The 14,321-nt window shown below is 38.5% G+C and overlaps 1 protein-coding gene across 1 annotated transcript in view; it reads right to left on the reverse strand.

The window, feature by feature from the left end:
- Positions 1 to 14,321, reverse strand: part of SPAG5 (sperm associated antigen 5) — a 958,852-nt gene that overhangs the window by 872,321 nt on the left and 72,210 nt on the right. The window contains exon 3 of the mRNA XM_044054398.1: positions 10,401 to 10,534. Coding sequence (XP_043910333.1) covers positions 10,401 to 10,534 — 134 coding nt within the window. The remainder of the gene's footprint in view (positions 1 to 10,400; positions 10,535 to 14,321) is intronic.

The raw sequence follows: 14,321 nt of genomic DNA on the forward strand, positions 1-14,321 counted from the left end.
GTTGGAGTATGTGGAGAAAAGACCTCGACTCCGGGTGGGAGGGAGGTCCAAGGTGGGGTTGGAATTCCTCTGGCCACTAAGAGCTTATCCACAAGTCTCACTGTATCAAGCTTTGAAAGGTCCCTGGTGAAACAAATGGATATCCCCAATGGAGATTCTGGTCGATCAATAAAGGGATAGAGTTGTCCAACAAAGGGGTCAATAGACAGGGAATAGAGAGTCCTAGCTAGGATTTTGACCTTTGGAACTGTGGTCAAATGACCACAAGGTTGTGATGGAGGGGAAGTGACCAATTTCAATAGGGAAGCTATTGTTGGTGCTAAGAGGGTCTACATACCACAGAAGTGGTTGATACCGTGGCAACTGTAGTAGTCGGTTTCATAGTCAAGGATGGCACCACGGAGGGGGGTCTTAGGCTCCAGTGCCGAGACAGATGTCTGCGCCAATTTAGGTTTAATCTTCGGTTCAGTATGAACCTGGCCTTTAGAAGTTCGCGGTTCCTGTGAATGAGGAGACGTTGGGACCGAATGGCTCCTCCTCTTAGTTTCTTAGGATGTTTTGATACCTCAGCCTCAAAGCCTCTGAAAAAGGGGTTTTGGACTTGTAGATGTGGTACTCCTAGACAATATATGCAAGAAAGATGCACATGGGGAGTTGGTCATCTTCCTGCCACATTTATCACACGGTTTAAAATCTGTGGTACCTTTTATCAGCCGTGTCGGGGAAAAAAAAAATTAGACTAAAGTTTTTCACGTGGTCAAAAGAGACACACAGTAATAGAGAGGATAGCAAACAAGCGGAAGATTTTTTTCTTTTTTTTTAATATTAATGGTAATGTAGAAATACCCAGAAGGGTAGAAAAGAAAAAGGGGAAGAATACCAGTGATGGTATTAGGTAATTACCAGAGGTAAGGAGAAAGAGGAAAGCCAATATCAACTACAGTAAAAAGGGAAATACCGAAAAGGGTAATAAGGGATAACAGCACTCTCACACTAGTTTCATAGTGTATATGAAAAACTACTAGAAATAACAAGGTTTAAGATAGAAAAAATTAGCGAAACAGCTAAAAAAATATCAGCACTTAGCTGGAGAGCAGGCCTGATGCGTCTTTAAACCCTACGCTGCAAATGAGGTCTGAAGAGAAGGGAAGAGAGGTACTATGGGTAATCTTAGCTCAAGTGTTTTTGGCTGGAGCAAGCTTATTATATCGGCAGAGTTGGTTCTGAGAATGGAACCAAAACTCAACCGTCATGAATGAATGAAGACTGACATCAGATGTAATGTTTAGTTCCTTTTGATGGGTTCACTTTTTTAGTGAGTTAACCATTTGTTTCATTAGTTTTAGCTTTTGATTGGTCTGTATATTATGACTGTATTATAGAAATGTTTAGTAAAGATTTTGTTTCATTAGGGTCTGAAGAACCTATGATTCCATAGCGAAAGCGCTTACCAGTTCGTATATGCATTAAACTTGGACTTATTTTATCTGCTGCCTGTTATTTGCTGCCTACTTTACCTTTGGAAATTTTAAATTGTGACCTGTTGTTTCCATACTTGGATTTATTTTACCTGCTGTTTGCTGCCTATTTTATCTGTGGATATTTAGAACTGTGACTGCTGTGTTTCCACACTGGCACTTTTCTCTGCACTTTGTTTTGATTTCTGGCTACTAGTGTGGTTTTGTCTGCTGGTGGAATTTTGTGTTTTATATACTTTTAGCAATCACTGACTGAACACTTTGTAATCACAGTTTAGTATTGAAATGACCTGTATGAAGGTGGGTGTTATGGCTCTTTACCCCCTTTAGGTATTACAGCTACCACTGCTTTCTTTCAGGATGTTGGTATTTCTCTTAAAATACTGAAACAAAAGCTTCCAGATCTTTATCAGGTTTTTTTTCCCTCCTAACTTCCACAGGAATGCCATCTATTCCTGGGGACTTTCCTACAGATTGGTTAGATATATATATATATATATATATATATATATATATATATATATATATATATATATATATATATATATATATATATCACAATTTTTATCTCATCTCCTTCTGTCCTACCCGCTAGTAATTGAGCCTCATCTACCACTAACCTTGGCTTAATTTTTCCATAAACATTTCCATCTTGTCTTTTCTTGATTTCCATATTTATCTGCTTTATACAAACTTTTATAGAATTTCCTAAATATTTGTAATACCTCTACAGTATCTCATTAACTTCTTTGTTATACGCTCCCTAAACTTGGTGACAGCCCTTTCTTTCTGTTGCCTGAGCAATTGTGCTAAACATTTTTATGCTCTACTACTATCAAAAAATATTTGCTTAACAGCAATCTTTCTAAACTCGAGCATATTACTGAGGTAATCCCTTATTCTCTGCTTAGCATTCTGCAGTTGATCTTCCTCTTGGTTCTGTGAGATTCTCCCCAGTTCTGCAATACTTTAACACTTGTCAGCCCCTCTAAATAATTCTTGTTTCTTCTTAACCATAGCTCCATTTCCACCCTATCTTTAACCACCACCTTAATTTTATAATTTTTTTTTTTATATTTTTCAGAAGAAATTTGGAAACCTAATAGCTGCTGAATTAATCTCCACTACATATTCCTTAAAATTCCTCTATCTTCCACAGATAGGTGGGAAAAGCATCAGTGCTCATCTTTATTTCATTACCCTGTGTTTTTATTTTAGTTATTGTCATACGATTGGAAATAGTTATTGGGTGCATACCAAGACCATCAATTAAATGCACATGCTCCTGTGGAATGTAAATTATGTCTAGCCTTGCCCAATTTTTATATCTTGGGGAATAATATGCAAATTCACTCCAAACTCCTATTACTGTATTCACATCTTCCATGACAAATATTTTCATAAATTCCTTCAAAAATTACCCTCCTTTGTTATACTTTCCCTTCTGGCCCCTCCAGATACATCTTCACTGTTGCAAATCACATTCCCGTCAGCACCTATAAGGAATATTCCTTGCTGAAAACTGATTTCTCACAGAATTTTCTTAAGCTCCATTATAGCAGTTTTAGGTGGAATATAAGTACATGTCAGTGCAATCCTCCTCCGTTGCAAATAGCCCCTTAGCACTACAAATCTGCCATTATCTTTTTTATCCTCTTCTGTAACTATTGGAGCTCCTCGTGCAATTAATATAAGTACTCCTCTTTTCCTTTGTCCCAGGTATTCTGCTGAATCCATCCATAACTTTTTTTTCCTTTTGCACATGGGGTTGGGGTGTCACTTCCACAGTGACAATCTTGAGTCAAGGTTTACACCGCCAGGTGGCTAGCCTTGCCGCAGTAGTTCATTCGCACCACTCAATCGCACACACACACTCACCTACAGCCAATCTAGAGTGTCGTATCCACCTACTGCATGTCTTTGGAATGTGGAAGGAAACTGGAGAACCAGGAGGAAACCCACATGACCGTAGGGAGGACATGCAGACTCCACACAGAAGGCATCCCAGCCTAGAAATGAACCACTGTGAGGCGACAATGCTAACAGATGCACCATCATGGTTACCCTAAATTCTGCTGAATAACCATCCTGAAAACCTTTCTTTATCAAATTCACATGCTCAGTTCTAAGTGTGTCTCCTGTAACATAGCTATTTGTACTCTACATTTTTTAACATAGTTCACTAATCTTTCTATTTATCTTTGTGACCACTTAAATTTAAAGACACTACGGAAAGCATCACTGCATTAAAGTTATTATTCCCACCTTTTACAACACCTTTTATATTAAGGTTGAACTTTTATACAGTTGCTTCTTGTCATATCCATTTGAGCCTATGTCACATCTTACAAAACATTATTTTATTGAAAGATCTCAAAACACCCCCAATACCCCACCTAAACCCTATTCACTTAATACTAACACAAAACTATGTACATCTTCAAATGCTGAAATTTTACCCTCCAAATAGGAACAAAAGTCCCAAACAGACAGCCACACAGACTAAATTAACCTAAAATAAAGGTTAAATGTGCTAAGATGCATGGTGCAGCCTGGGCGTCTACTAAGTGCTAATCTCTTTTGTCTTTTCTTTATAGCTCTCCTAGCTGGGAAAACCCCTGAATGCTTTTAGAGAACATTATGTCCTAACCAATTTCTCTTCAGTTTTTTTCCCTTCAGCCAATCAATCACTTTCTACCACCCCTGTAGCCAAGTTTCTCTATCAGATTGTCTCCATGGAGACACTAGAAACAGGCAGCCAGTTTCTCTATCAGATTGTTTCCATGGAAACAAAGACCAGCCACAGAATTGCTACTTAGTATTCATGTTTTTGCTAGAAAAAAGCCTCATAATATTCAATATTCTTTTTCATGTACTTGCTTACTATTAAAACTTGTTACTAAATCAATCTAAGGTCCTTAATCCAGTCATTTCCCCAAGCAAGAATTAGAAAAGAACATTAATTTTTCTTTTGACATGCTCCTTTAACCAGGCTTTTTCCACTGCATTGCCTACATTTCTTAACACTAAGCAAGAAAGAGAGTGGGGGGGGGGACAGCAGCACATATTTACACTCCCCATTACACTTAAAAAGTCTAGTGTTCTTTTTCCTGCCCTCATTAAGTGCCCTCAACTAAAATACATTTCTTTCCTTGTAGCATGTACTACAAAATACGTTTTCCATTATTTTTTAGTTACATTTGTTATTCTCTAATTGTAACACATTAGTGCTAAAAATCACGATATCCTGCTTTTCTGTTTTCAGTGCCACTGCTCTACTTGGAATCACAGAATTTACCTGACTCTCACAAGTAACACAGATTCCATCAACAGGCAAAATACCAAACCAGTGCATCCATGTATTAAAGGCAGTGACTAGTTTATCTTAGAATCCTGCATATGTGATGGCACTGTTTCTATAGCTTGGAGATGGACGGTGTGGATTAACTTGTGGCTGGATGTTGAGTGACTTATTTTGCTTCCTTATTCTTGCTTGTAACACTAAGCAGCTCTCTAAAAAATGCTATGAACACAAGCATATTCGCTGTAAAACTATCCACATAATTTATAGCATGTCTTCCCACAAAATAAGGGCTTTTTAGCAAGTTTTGATGTTGGTAAAAAAAAAAAACTAGCTCTTTCCTGACATAATTGCTTATACCCAGCCTTATTCCATCCAATAGCTGCTATAACTTGTGTAAACTGTACAGTTTTTTGTACTTACAGTTTGTCTCCACTGGCAGATTACTTCAGTTAACAAGAAGCCCCAAGCTTCTTGGCTGTAACCCCCACTTCTCTTCACCCTTACTATGTTTGGGCTCAACATACTCTACTTCCCACCAATTCCCACCCCCACTAGATTTAAAACTGTCTGCAACAGCCATTGCAACTTCCAATCACTACACATCACCTCACTCTTACCTAGCTCCTAATCTCCACAACTAAACCAAAATGCTTCTGTGTACTCCAACATATTACTTCTACCACCGTCATTATACCAATTCCCTCCCCAATCCTTCTAAAACTGGAACTTTTGCTCTATCACTGTCTTACATAAACCACACAATCTACTATCCATTTTTTCGCTAAAAACATGCCACCTAATGCACTCTAAGGACTCAACTAACATCTCTAATGTTTGTTTGAGTCTTTAGCTTTTCCTGGTTAGGGGTCGCCACAGTGGAATTCCGGTCCGCTAATGATTGGCAGTTAATTTTTACATACCGGCTTGCCAGGCCTGACGCACATGGGCGCATGTCTTCACACAGAAGACGCTCTAGCTGAGAATCGAACCGGACAGTATCTTACTGTGAGGTGACAATGCTACCGCAGCACCACCACCCATATACTTCATAATTTACTCGGATCTACCTACCACTACCACTCAACCTACAATTATCTAGTCACATACCTCCCATAAACCTAAACTACAATCACATTTTCTTTTTTTCCTTCTCTTTCCATCCTGACTGACAATGTTCTGCTCTTACCTCTATGGCCATTAAAGAAGCTTGCATCACACTACCAACCTAGAGCTATCTACCATCTCCTGGGAAAAAATGATACTAGAGTTTATTTTCCTGTAGCTGCAAATCTGTTTAACACTACAGTCATACACTTATTAACACACCTAGGTATAAACGTTATACTACACAAATTAATTCTTAATCCTAAAATTCAGAATAAGTTTCCCCCATTTTTATTCTCATTGGAAATTAATTCTGTTTGGAGATATTCAATCAAACCTAGGACCATCACATCAGATCCAAAATACTTCTATAACCTCTTCCACAGATAAGCTCCCAAACCAAACTAATTGGCCTCCACTTCTACAACATAAAAGTTGCTTATCACTAATTTTTGCCCTCCTCTACTTGAATCATTACACCTCTAACAAATATCCTTCTTGCACTTGAATCAATATAGCCCTTCTTCCCCCTCAATCAACACTCCTCACCTTTCTCTTTTTCTAAATGCCCCCATCCACCAACTCTATCCCCCTTATGCATCCCCTATATACATATGCTAGAAACCTTCTAGATAAACCAGTTTGGAAGAGGCAGCCTAAACATAACTAATCCTATACCATGTTCTCTGTTTTATGCTATCACCACTATCCTCCTACACACCACTACTATCCCCTCCCCCTGGATAATTTTCTAACTTACTTCATTATATCTCTTGAACTCTTTACAAAGTTCCACAATACTGAAATCTCCCGTCCTACATAATTTCATAAAAGTACTTCATTATGTATCTTGAAATCCTTGCAAACCTTTCTTCACTGAAATGTAAGAACACAACTTCTTTACGTTTTCCCCTCTGCAGTATAAATCCATTTACTTGCTGCAGGATTTTAGAGCTAGAAGAACTGCATAGATTTATAATTGTTGATACAATTATATATTTTTTCATGAGAAACAGAACTACTGTTTTTCCTGAGAAATGTCCAAAATTCAGTTAAGCCTTAGTCAGCTCATCTACACTCCTACCAGATAGAATAAAAATGCTGCTCAGTATTCCGCCATTGACTGGATTCTAACTCCCCTTTTACTTCAAATGACTCAGCTTCATCCCTAATATAAACCAGAACAGAAAGAGAAAACCTCACACTGCTCTGCATCTCTATATCTGTCAAAGCATTTGACACTGGCCTTCCTAGAACTTGATATCCCATCAACTTACTGGTTTAAAAACTACCCCAATAATAGATTACATGTGGTTAAATGTCAGTCTGCTCTCCTTCATCCCCCATTTCAGTTGGAGTCCATCAGGGATCCATTTTTGGATTTCTACTATTCAACATATTCATAAATGATCTTACACCCAGGAAGCATGCCACTATTGTCCAATATGCTAATGACTATGCTCATCTACACAGCAAAACACCTACATTAACTAAAAAATTAAGCGAAGAATGCTTTACATTTATTGAAGCTTGGCTTTCTACCTCTCCTCTCTTCTTGAACCCCACCACCCAAAAAAAAAAATGCAAGTAAATCCTACACATCCCCAAACAATTCTCTAAATAAAAAAGTACAGTTATCCAAGTTGCACTTACCCATAACAATAGATGCTCAAATTCTTCACTGCTGAAGTAGCCTACAGGATGTATCCTGCCAAGCATACGACACTTCGATTTCCAGAGCTCTATCCCCACACATACAGTCACTATGACTGCCTATAAGCTAATCCCTTTTGGAGTGGAATTATAAAAACAGCCAGAGTTACTGAAAAAAGAAACCACCTTGGACTGGATCCTTACTAACTCCCCCCTACAAAACTACCAAACTGGCATCCTTCCTGACGACATTAGCGATCACTCCCTCATTTACGTAGTCAGAGCCAAAACTAACCTAAACTTTCCTACCACTCACAAAACACTATACTCCAAAAAAAATTTTATTCCTGAACAGTTTCAAACAGAACTTTCACAATATAACTGGACCCCTCTAAAAACACCTCACACTTAAAGCCGTTGAATACTTCAATTCAGCATTCCTTGCAATCCTAAATCAACATGCTATTAGAACAAAGACTAAGACAGCACCCTGGCTAACCTCCAATACTAAGCATAAAATTATTCTCAGAAATAAATCTTGGAATAAATGGCGTTCCTCTAGAAACCCAACAGATCATCAAACCTTTAGAGAGCTCAGAAACAGTACCAAAAAGCTATCATAACAGATAAAAAGAATTTTACTTTGAACTACAACAATCCACCAATAAAGAACCAAAAATTCTGGTCTACTATTAACAATCTAATTACCCCAGGCAAATTAGTCACACCCAATCCCCAGGACTTAGACCCGAAGATCCCACTTTAATAGCCAATAATTTCAATACTTTCTTTACTTCATCCATACAAAGTCTTGCTAACCACCTATCTCCTGATACCTCTCAACTGCTCTTAAGTAGCTTCAATGACTCTCTTCCTCTCCTTCAACTACAACCCATACCCACCTCTTATATACAATCTCTATTACACAAACTTAAACCCACTACCCCTCAGCAGACAGACAAGCTTCCTGCTGAATTCCTGCAAGTAGCAGCTAAAGCTATTGCCTATCCTGTCTCTATTCTAATAAACAGATCCATCAGCAATTTGGAAAATATCACACATCATACCCTTACACAAAGGAGGCAAATCTACTGACCTTTCTAACTTTCTGTTATCTCCTCTAGCAAAAATTATGGAAAAATGTATACATAAACAACTACTAAACCATCTCCTCCTTAACAACCTACTAGCTGACACCAAACATGGATTTAGGCCTTCACATAGTACTACCACTGCACTACTCTCTTTCACCAATACCATCAACTGTAACCGTAATAACAACAAACTAACCTCTTCTCTATTTCTAGACCTGTCATGGTAAACCATACACTTCTCCACATACTGAAATCCCTTGCCTTGGATGACTCTTCTTTAACCTGGTTCTCATCATATCTAGAAGATCGACATCAAGCAGTACTCTGGAAAAATTCTCTATCTACTCTATTACCTATCTCATTAGGGATCTATACTAGGCCCACTTTTATTCTCCATCTTTATTAATGATCTCCAATCATCTATCCAAAACACTACCTGCATACAATATGCAGATGACTCCACTAATCTGTACAGCCTCCTCTCAACCAGAACTCCAATCCCTTACACAAGCAACCTTTTCAACCGTTGAACAATGGTTCTCTAAAAGATGTCTTCTCCTTAACCCCAGAAAACAAAACTATTACTTTTTAAGCTACACACAAATCTACCCAACTACATTTTACTATCACTGCAAGTGATAACTCTCACTACAAAACTGCTTGGTGTTACTATTGATAATAATCTTAGCTTTGACCACCACATTAATAACACAATAAAACAGTTAATAAAAGATTGGTTCACTATACAGAATAAAACCCTTACAATCACATCTTATCTCTACCCTTTCTGTATGCATCCTCGATCTACACTAATCTATCTAAAGGTAACCTTAGGAAACTGTCTACATCCTACCACAACATAGTTTTTTTGCTGCCACCATCTCAATATAGAACTCACCACTGCTTAAACTTAAAACTTCTACACTGGCTGGAACTTCCTAACAAGATTATCTATCAACAACTCTTAATAGCACATAAAATTTTATATCAACCCTCAAAAACACCTGCTCTTAGCAACCTCCTGTCTCCTATAATAATTTAAAACAACAACTCAGTTGGCAAAATATGGAATAACCTTCCCTACATATCTCCTCTCTAGCCACTTTTCCTTTCTTTCATCTGAATAACTTCTGGCTCTGCTCTTGTATCAATCCAGACTAACCTACTTTCATCTTTCAACTATATTTGCATTTTATTTAACACTCAATCTCTCTCTCAAATCATAAATAACATTATGATTCTACTGTTACTACAAAAAAATAACATTATTTTTATTTTCATGTTTTAATTACATAATTTGTATTACATAGTTAGTATTATCTATTTGTTATTAGAATAGCATCACCTGACCTGAACTAATTTCCTTGTATTATTGCTCTTTGCCTATATCATTGTATTTCTATAAACATGCTTTAATCTGTGGAGCTTTTCTCCCCGGGCCTCCACTGAAAATGGACAATGATCCAGTTGGACTAGCCCGGTCAACAAATGTAAAATAAAAAATAAAATAAATAAATAAAATACTACAAGTCTTCAGGACTTTCTTGCAACAAAACAAAAAAAGGGAACTCATCCTGAGCTACAACTATTGCAACTAGTGGGAAAAAACTAACCATAACAGCAATAACCTCAATAATAAAGGATGGGCCCCACACCAACTATGTAGAACAAGGAGGATGGTGTGTGCAGTGACTGCAGCAGTGAAGAGTTCAAACATCTGTTTTGGGTACTACACATACAGAAGACGTTTAAGAATTTCTTTCTTACTGTAATTGGGAGGCTTGTTTCTTTAGCTCTTCACACTGCACATTACGTTCTCGCAAGGAGTACAAGTTTGTTTTCATCTTGGATTCCATGTCAGCCAAGTGTTCAAGGTGCAGCTGGTTCTCGTACTCTAGAAACTAGGACATACAAAACAGAATACATCAGCATTTCAGTCATATGGAATAGCCTGCCATCTCAACTTAAAGTTAACCAAATATAAACTTAAAAAAAGAATAGTGAAACACCTAAAGGGCACATAGTACTGTAAATATCTCAGACTCGGGTTAATATACTCTAGCATTTAGCTTGGTCAGACTCCCTTTCTACTATACTGCATCAAAACATGTTAGTAGGGAGATAACTAAGGATTTACCCAAGGATTTCTAAGGGCAGGTGGGTGTTATTTAGGATAACACTTTTCTTATAGACTGTTTCTATCCATAAGGGACATGGGGTCCAGACCAGGAAATAAATTATGATTTCTCATTCAATGGGAAGGGAATGAGATCTGAGCCTATTCCAGAGTGTGGGGTTCTTTTCGGACACTATCTGTATTTCTAGCATGTTCTGTTTATGTCACACGCTTCTGGTACTGTTTGTTTTGCATACGTGCAACAGATCCATCAGGGCTGGGTCTGAGGAAGACCTCTACTACAGACAAAGATATCCTCTCAGCAGCTTGTAGGAGAATGAATACAGATGCAGAGACTTTAGGCAATTCATGTAGGACAAGCTACTTATGCCCTGAATTCTCCTGGTGCAAAACTGTTGACGGGCGTTCCAACTGTTAAATGTGTCTGGTTGGGTACATGCCAAAAGGGGATATTGTATTCAATGATAGGTCTGATAAGGGTGGAATAGAATGGTACTATAATGTCACTGAACCTGAATGCCATATACTTACCTATAAAGTTGGGCAACATAAAATTAATTTCCTACCATCTTAGTTAGCTATGTGTTGGTCAAAGGCCAGACTTGCTGTCTACATATGTTCCCAGATGTGTTTCATCAATGGAGTAAACCTAGGTTGACCATTTCCCAAAGGGCATTATAATGCATTTTTTGGCATTGAGCTTTAGGCCATGGGTTTGGCACAAGTCATTTGTCTATGTTAAGCCCTCTTGCAAAATGGTGTCTGGGGGAAATCTAACATGGCTCCCAAATTACGGTCTATGAACTTGGTGAGACAAAGGCCTTGAATGCTGCCTTGACTTCTGAGAAGTAGATGCTAAACATAAGCAGGCCCAGCACAGAACCTTGGGTAATCTGGTGGTGACAGGCCTGTTGGTGGAGGTGGTCTCACTGATCCTGACTTCTTGGGTCCCATCTATGAAACAGCTGGCAATCCAGTGGGTTATGTAGGAATCTATGCCTAGCTCAGACAGGTGGTCAAGGATGCCTGAGTGGGGTGTTGTACTGAATGCCTTGGTTAGGTCAAGATAAGCAGTATGTATTGTTTTAACCTCATCCATTGCCTTGGTGATTCTATCAAAGAAGTTTGTTCAGTTAAGTAGGCATAATCTTTCACTTAAAGCCTAATTGGGATGGATTCAAGTGTCTGTAGGTTGCCAATGCCCTTGTTTATCATTTTGATGATAATTTTGTTACGTGGCCTTGCATATTAGGCTTATTAGACTGCTGGGTCTGTAGTTCCTTGGGTTGGCTGATGTTCTTCCCTTCTGGAGGGGAATGACCCTTCCTGCCAGTTAATGAGCTGGGAACAGAGGTATTTCACTTCTGCCTTTTTTTTTTTTTTAATAATAGTGCCTGTTTCACATAGGACTTGCAGGCTGTGATACTTTGTTCAGTCACCTGCGCTGCAATAGGGGAGGTATTACAGATGTATTACAAAGAAAAACTGCCAAGAAGCACAGCTTAAAAAAAATGGATAAAGCAATGTGTTTGTTTTAAATGAATGAAGTACAGATTCAAAAAAACAGAAGGAGATCCATTAATTTGTAACCACAGATTACATGGTCTCATGCAAATACTATAGTTTAGTTTTACAAACAAAAAACTTGTTTGCTTCTGCTCTGGTTCTGCAGAAAGATGATGAATGCAGCTACCTGCATTTGATCTCTGGGAGAAAGAAGCCTGCTTGAATTGGGTGAGGGGTGTTCTGGGTCATGCTTTTGAATGGGGTATATCCTTCTGAATTTTAAATATGCAGGGAGAGTCTCAGCAGAAGTTATCTAAAGTATTGCACCTTTACCCAATTGCTCTCTTACAAGTGGCAGCTTTCTATAATTTGGAGACAGAAGGTTGTGAGCTATGTGCAGAAATGTTCTATGCATTTTTATAATCATTTGTTACTGTGGCTGGGGATGGGCTTGGGAATAGCAGTGAACAGACTAGAGTATTACTACTGTGGCCATTACCTTCTCTTCCCAATCACAGCAATATGTGTTGAGAAAGAGATGGTGAATTGGCATTGATTTGACTAATTTTGGGTGAGAGCATAGCCGGCCTTAGGCATAGGCCAACTAGGCGGCCGCCTAGGGCGCCACTCTACTAAGGGCACTTTTCCAGTATTTATTTGGTGTAGGTAGACCAGGATGGGGGCAGCGGGTGATGTGGTGGGGGGCACCATGGAATCCTTTTGCCTAGGGTACCACTTGACCTAAGGCCGCTCCTGGGTGAGAGATGTCCATATGTAAATAAAAAAAATGCTGTTTTCCGCCTCATAAAATGTGTGATTTCTGGCAAATTGCTGAAGTATATAAAAGCATGATTTAAACTCTATCCATGGCTTTCATTTCAACTCAGAGGACAGAAAAAGGTATGCAGCAAAAAGAAGGGTTACTACAATTAGAGTCCGTTCTAGGCAGAATGCTCTACCATTATTCAGTCATGCCAGATGATACAAGAGACTATAAAATTACACTCACTATTCTTATTTGCCAAGAATCTGAACTGCCCCTTCTCAGGCCATTTTCAGCAACAAATCTGACCAATGTGAGAATGAAAAGTGCAAATGTAGTAAATACAGAAAGCATGGAAAAGTCAATCAGACAGCATATTTTGTGAAAGGAAATAGGGGCGCGCACACAATATCCACAACATATACACAACATGAAAACCCAAAAAGACCAAGACTGGATGTCTAAATGTAATCTGGGACCTTGAGCTGAGCCACTCTCTCAGAAATCAGCCATTATGCATATTATTAGTGATTCTGTAATTAGATCTTTTCCTGGTAAAAGATGGATCTCTATTAGACTATCCTGGTAGGTAGCACTGGCTTAAGACCAGAATACAACAGTACTAAACATTCTCTTCAACAGAGAAAAATGCTACCTACGTAGAACAAAAATAATTAAGGAAAGGAAGTGTAAGAGGAAAAGAGGGCTACATCAGCAATCAGCTGCTCTGGGGAGTACCTCAAACTGTACTTTGCTATGTCACTGTACACACAATCAGGTAGAGGCTCTAGCAAACATCCACTGGACAAATGCCACTGCAGAACCGTATCGAGCTTGAAAAATTTACATATAAATTTATGGTTGGTAAACAAGTGAACCATGGATAAAGCAGCAGTGTTATGGGAGCCTCTAAAAAAGGCAGAAGCCACTGCTGTTGGTAATAGCAGCTGTGGTGAATTCCATGAAGTACCTTACTTTGGAGTTACAGAAGAAACCAAATAAGCAGCTAATCAATTGAGAAATTAAGCATTTTGGGGTTCTTGCTCTTGAGAAAATGTAAATGGGAATCAGGAGGTTGCTGCAGCAGCAGCAATGCAGGTACTGGATTAGACTATACTGAAGAACAAAGAGCAGAGTCATAGCATGAAGCTCTCAATTTACTGGTCAATCTACATCCCCATCCTTACCCATAGTCACAAACTATGGGTAAGGACTAAAAAGATAGCATGTACAGGCAGAGGAAATTAGATTCCTTAATAAAGTATTTACTCTTCATGACAAA

Source organism: Protopterus annectens, chromosome 13.part0 (genome assembly GCF_019279795.1).
Source record: "Protopterus annectens isolate FY-2018-M chromosome 13.part0, PAN1.0, whole genome shotgun sequence".
NCBI classification, from domain to species: domain Eukaryota; kingdom Metazoa; phylum Chordata; order Ceratodontiformes; family Protopteridae; genus Protopterus; species Protopterus annectens.